The 5,176-nt window shown below is 47.6% G+C and overlaps 1 protein-coding gene across 3 annotated transcripts in view; it reads left to right on the top strand.

Moving 5' to 3' along the window:
* Nucleotides 1–447: 447 nt before the first annotated feature.
* Nucleotides 448–5,176, top strand: part of LOC139754499 (serine/threonine-protein kinase SBK1-like) — a 110,038-nt gene continuing 105,309 nt past the window's right edge. Inside the window, exons 1-2 of one of the 3 annotated variants that reach the window (XM_071671780.1) lie at nt 485–533; nt 1,605–1,746. Coding sequence is in view for 1 of the 3 variants with exons in the window: in XM_071671777.1 (XP_071527878.1) it covers nt 531–533 (3 nt within the window). In the remaining 2 variants the exon portion in view is untranslated. Of the gene's footprint in view, nt 534–592; nt 1,747–5,176 lie in introns of those variants that run through there. The other 2 variants (XM_071671777.1, XM_071671779.1) reach the window with 2 other exon arrangements.

The raw sequence follows: 5,176 nt of genomic DNA, 5'->3' as shown, positions 1-5,176 counted from the left end.
GTCGACCTAGACCCAAAACAGTATCTTCTTTTTTTTCTACGTATTTATTGTACTTCAAATCTATTGGTCGGGGAAAACTTACTTAGGTCAGGATTTGCTTCCCCTCTGTAACTGGGGAAATATAGGAAAAAGATCGATATATAAACTTATAAATATATCGATAAATTGGTTTCATTGTTATTTATTTGGAGATGCTACAGAGTCAGTCAGTGAGGGTGACAAGAGAATTTCCACCAATAGTCTTACTTCTGCAGAATTCTTATTTGAGTAGAAGTTGTGTCCATTTCACATAGTCTGAAGGAGCAGTTTGATCTCTTCCCTCTGATCCTCCCACACCAAGAAGAAGACCAACAAAAACCACGTTGCCAGGGCCCGTGAGAGACCCCAGTCGGCGCCCGTTCCCGAAAATGAATTACACACGAAAGGGTTTTCCCTGGCGAGCGAGAGGACCTCAGTAGCTCGGGAGGTGCGCGCGAGGAGGGTCGGCGGTGGTGGCTGCTGAGCTCCCTCGCCCTCGTGGACGCTCGGAGATGGTGAGGTCATCCCTTCTGCAGTAGCCGTAGACCAGGCGGGCGTGAACCGTGCTCCAGCTGCACCTTACTAGCCTGACAGTCATGCAGCTGGAAGGTGCAGCTGTGGTTCGTTGTTAGGAGCGTGTGTACGGGTCCGGTGGGTAGGGAGCAGGGAGTTATAGGGAAGCCGCTGTTCTTGGCAGTGGTCCAGACTCCCCTCACTCCCCGCCTCCTCCCCTTTCCCTCCCCGCCACGCCACCTGGGCGCGCATGTGACCGCTTTACTCCCATTCAGTTATCTGTGAAATATAGGGATGTATTATCTCTTCTTTCGTTGTGTCATCATTCGCCTTATCCTTGCTTCCTTCATTCGCACCTCAGCTGCCGGTAAAACCAGTGACCTCGATCGTTCGTGTCACGTGATGTAATCGTTCGCTCTCGTGTCGTCTTTGTGTTGACCTGATGTAACCATCAGGAGCGGCTGCCCCACGTACGATAACCGCCAGTGCCTCGGGACGGCATGGCACCACCACGCCGGGTCTGGCTACTCCCGGGCCCGTCTAGCGAGGCTCAGAGGACCCTGTACAGTCATGTGTCTGGCCCACTGTTACCACCTCCCTGTGCTGACCAGGCTTAACGTGTGGCTTCTTGTGGCTCCTTCTGTTATGTTCATTCCCTGTGCTATAACACTGTCCATTCGTGAGGTGCTTGACGCTGTCCTCTTGTGAGATGCCTGACACTGTTCTTTCGTGAGGCGCCTGACACTGTTCTCTTATGAGATACCTAACAATACTTTCCCGTGTGATACCTTTCTTTCGTGAGATATCTGACATTGTTCTCTCGTGACACTGTTCTCGTGATATACCTAACACTGTTCTCTTGTGTAACATTGTTTTCTCGTGAGATGCCTGAAACTGTTCTCTCGTGTGACACTGTTTTCTTGTTATCAACCTAACACTACTCTCTCGTGTGATACTGTTCTCTCTTGAGGGCCTCTGTGTACTGTGAGGTTCCCACGATGTGTCCACACCTCCCCAGCCGGCCTGTGTGGGCCGCAGGACACACACGCTAACCCAACCACCGACCGACACAGGAGCTCAGTGGTTGCTGCTGGTGATGGCGATGCGGTTCGTACCTTGCATGCTCCTCGCCGTGAACGGTACCTGTGTTGTGTTTGCATCGGCATGATCTTCGTGAGGTGTTCAGCGCTCTTATACTGAGCGGGAGACAGAGAGGTAAAAATGATATTTATTTGGCGCCTGGAGGGGATCTTTACACCCACACTCCCGCTTGCTCTCATCCCTCCTACCTCTTCTCTCTCTTCGCTTCTCTTCCTACTACTGTATCGCTCTTGCTTCCCCTCTGCTCTCTACCGCTCCTGCTCCTCCCACTCGCCGCCATTCATTCTCTCTTTTCTCTCCCATTAACATCCTCCCCGCCACCCCGGCCTGTGGTCCAGGCCAAGCTCTCCTCCCTGGGATATCGTTCCCACCCCTTCCTCCCCCCTCACCCCCTCCCTAGTGTACACACTACCCTTGTATCCAGCCTCGCGCACGGCCAGACCCTCCCTTACTTTATCCCTCACACCCCTGCCTCATTCACCCCCTGACCTTACCTTCCACTCACCTCTGACCCAGTCCTCACTCTCACCCTCACCCTTCTCCTCCCCTCACGTCTGACCCAGACCTCTCACCACCTCACCCACCCACTCCCTGATCCATATCCCGTCCCCTCACCCAACGTTATCCCCCCCACCCCCACCCCCCACCCACCATTTTCCTCTCCCTGCCGTATACCTCTCCCCTCGGCTCTGATACCCCACTCCCCACACTCTCCCTTATCACGTTATATGGTCAGGTTTACTTCCTTATATCAACGATAAGTTTATCTACCAACAAACTTGCTGTAGGAGATGGTAACTTTGTTTGAATAAGATATATGAAGAAATGTATGTTTTGTATTCGTCTTTATCGATGTATGTGTGTATGTATGTGTGTCATTCTCCTGACGGAGTAATGTTACTGCAGGAGTGAGGATACGTCATGACCCTGAGGTGGTGAAGCTATATCACGATCCCTCCCGCCCACGACTGGATGCCTGAATTTATGAGACTAAAGAAGTTAAGCCACAGTCATGCAGGATTTATATACTTCATATTTTACTCTGAAGCGATTTATATGCTACATACCGTACTGTGAAGGGATTTGTAGACTTCATATACTGTGAAAGGATTTACATACTTCATATACTGTGAAGGAATTTATATACTTCATATACTGTGAAGGGATTTATATCTTACATATCACGATGTGAAGGGATTTACACACTGAATATCGTAGTATGAAGGAATTTATGTACTGCAAATCATACTGTGAAAGGATTCACATACTGAATAGCAAACTGCGTAGGGACTTATATACTGCATATCATACTCCGAGGGAACTTCTATAATACATGTCATACTTCGAGGGGATTTGTATACTGCTTATCACAGTATTGCGGAAAGATTTATGTAGTGTGTAACATACTCCTACAGTTTAAGAAGAGAATTATACACATTCAGTCTCATTATCAATCAAATCATTAGATTATGAGTCATTTTGTAATCACTGGATTTTGAAACACGTGTAGTTAGACTGTGTTTTCCCAGAAATAATTCACTAACAAATGGGAAAATCTATGATTCTGGGTCAGTGCCAGTATCATGTCTCCCACGAGGCCATATGTGTCTCACGAGGCCAGTATATGTTAGATGAGGATAGCATATGTCTCTCGTGACAATGTGTCTCTCATAAGGACGATATGTGTCTCACAAGACTAGTATGTGTCTCCCTGAAGGCGACCTCCTTACTATGTATGCTCACCCTGACCTTGACATACCCCAGCCGAGCGTCCCTGGCCACAGTACAAGTTATGGTAAGAATGTGTCTCTTGCTGTCATGACATTACGTAAGGAGACTTATTACGGCCGTCCTCTCTGTCTTAGTCCCTACTACACACACACACACACACACACACACACACACACACACACACACACACACATACGTATCTAGTCCACCTAGATGTAATCTCGCCAACAGAGTAATATTCAACAACAGTCCGGACTGTTAACATAGCAACTCGTAAAAAAGAAATAGTGCTCTTCTGTCCCGGGAACCACACACGGGTTTAAGGGTTCGAATCCTTGCACAGAATTATTGGGGGACGGGAATGAGGGAGCATGGGAACCACAGCGTCTCTCACAGACATCCCTGGGGAGGAGGGACAATGGATGTTGCTTGATAGACTGTCCGCCAGTGTACAGGTGTCGTTCTGACTGCCTCTCATGTGAATGGCATATGTGATTCCGGTGGTTTGGACAGATTAACACATGTCTTCCTCAGTAACCGTACGTGTACATCAACGTTTGATAACGTATTCTTGGGTATATGATGTGGTGACTCCAGCAGGGTAACTATGTAACTCACGTAAGGTTAAAGTTTGAGTGATATCTTACGTCACGATGATCGTTTTACGTATATATTGAGTGGGTTGCGGCGGACCTTATGGCTCACGATGAGACTCTTGAGATAGTCTTGTATGAGAATGAGGCAGTGATAACTGAGGCCATTGTGGACGTGACACAACAGACATCAGCCAACCTACGCCGGGTACCTTTACGTCGACCAGCCACAAAAGGGAGGATGAACACCTGGGTTGGCTGCGATTCACTGGTATAACGACACTTGGGGAAGAAAGACGAGATTAAGAAAGTAATGCAAGTGAAACGAAAGTGTTTTTGTGAGGAAAAGAAATCGCAATCTGGATCGCCTCACTTCCAATACCGAACGTAAACTTCAAAGCAAGAATCAATCCTTCCTAAACACCAGCACAGACGAGGGTGTTGGGTCGCCGTCCAGAGATAACATTAGACAGTGGCATCTTTCTCTGGCCTGACGCTTTAAGAAAACAATTTAGGATCAAATTCTGAGTTCTTCACGCGGTTGTTGTCTTTGCAAGCTGATCATCTGATGCTCCTTCCTCGTCCAGAGCAGAGCGCCGGGATATTACTAGATCAAAGAGGCTTTCTCAGAGCAAGGAACACAGTCATACTCGTGGATTGTAGAATCAAGAGCGTGTAGTACGCGGCGGCCACAACTTCCTTGTTCGTGGCTGCCGGTAGAGGACAGTTTGTTAGTTCTCATCTCCAGGTTACTTTATATTTTCCCAACACTTGCTGGGTTCCACACCCTCTGAACCTGGTCCTAAAGACCAGGATCTGTTGTTAAAGAGGGAAAGAAATAATTACCGTAGATGAAATTCTTGTACGGTTTAACGTGTTTGAGGAATTTGGGCTTTGTCATCTCTAGCTGATGAGAGTCAGTAAATCCCACAACACAGAGAGATACATACATACTTGGGAAAAAGAAGTAATCTTTGAGAGAGAGGAGGTCGTACCTGTGATGGCTTAGCCTGACATATTAGCTGACACTGAGGCATCCAGGGATGGAAAATGAGACCATCAAAACAGAAATGTTATCTCGCTGGTATTTCTACCAACAGCTCTCAGTTCATGCGATACTATTCCCCCACAGCTGCAGACAGCTCTACTCTGGATATCAGACGAAAACTAATTCGCATAATTCTTTAGCGTTCTCATATAAACACACATGCTTGGCACGG

The sequence above is a fragment of the Panulirus ornatus genome, chromosome 17 (genome assembly GCF_036320965.1).
Source record: "Panulirus ornatus isolate Po-2019 chromosome 17, ASM3632096v1, whole genome shotgun sequence".
NCBI lineage: Eukaryota > Metazoa > Arthropoda > Malacostraca > Decapoda > Palinuridae > Panulirus > Panulirus ornatus.
This window is presented reverse-complemented; position numbering and strand designations above follow the sequence as displayed.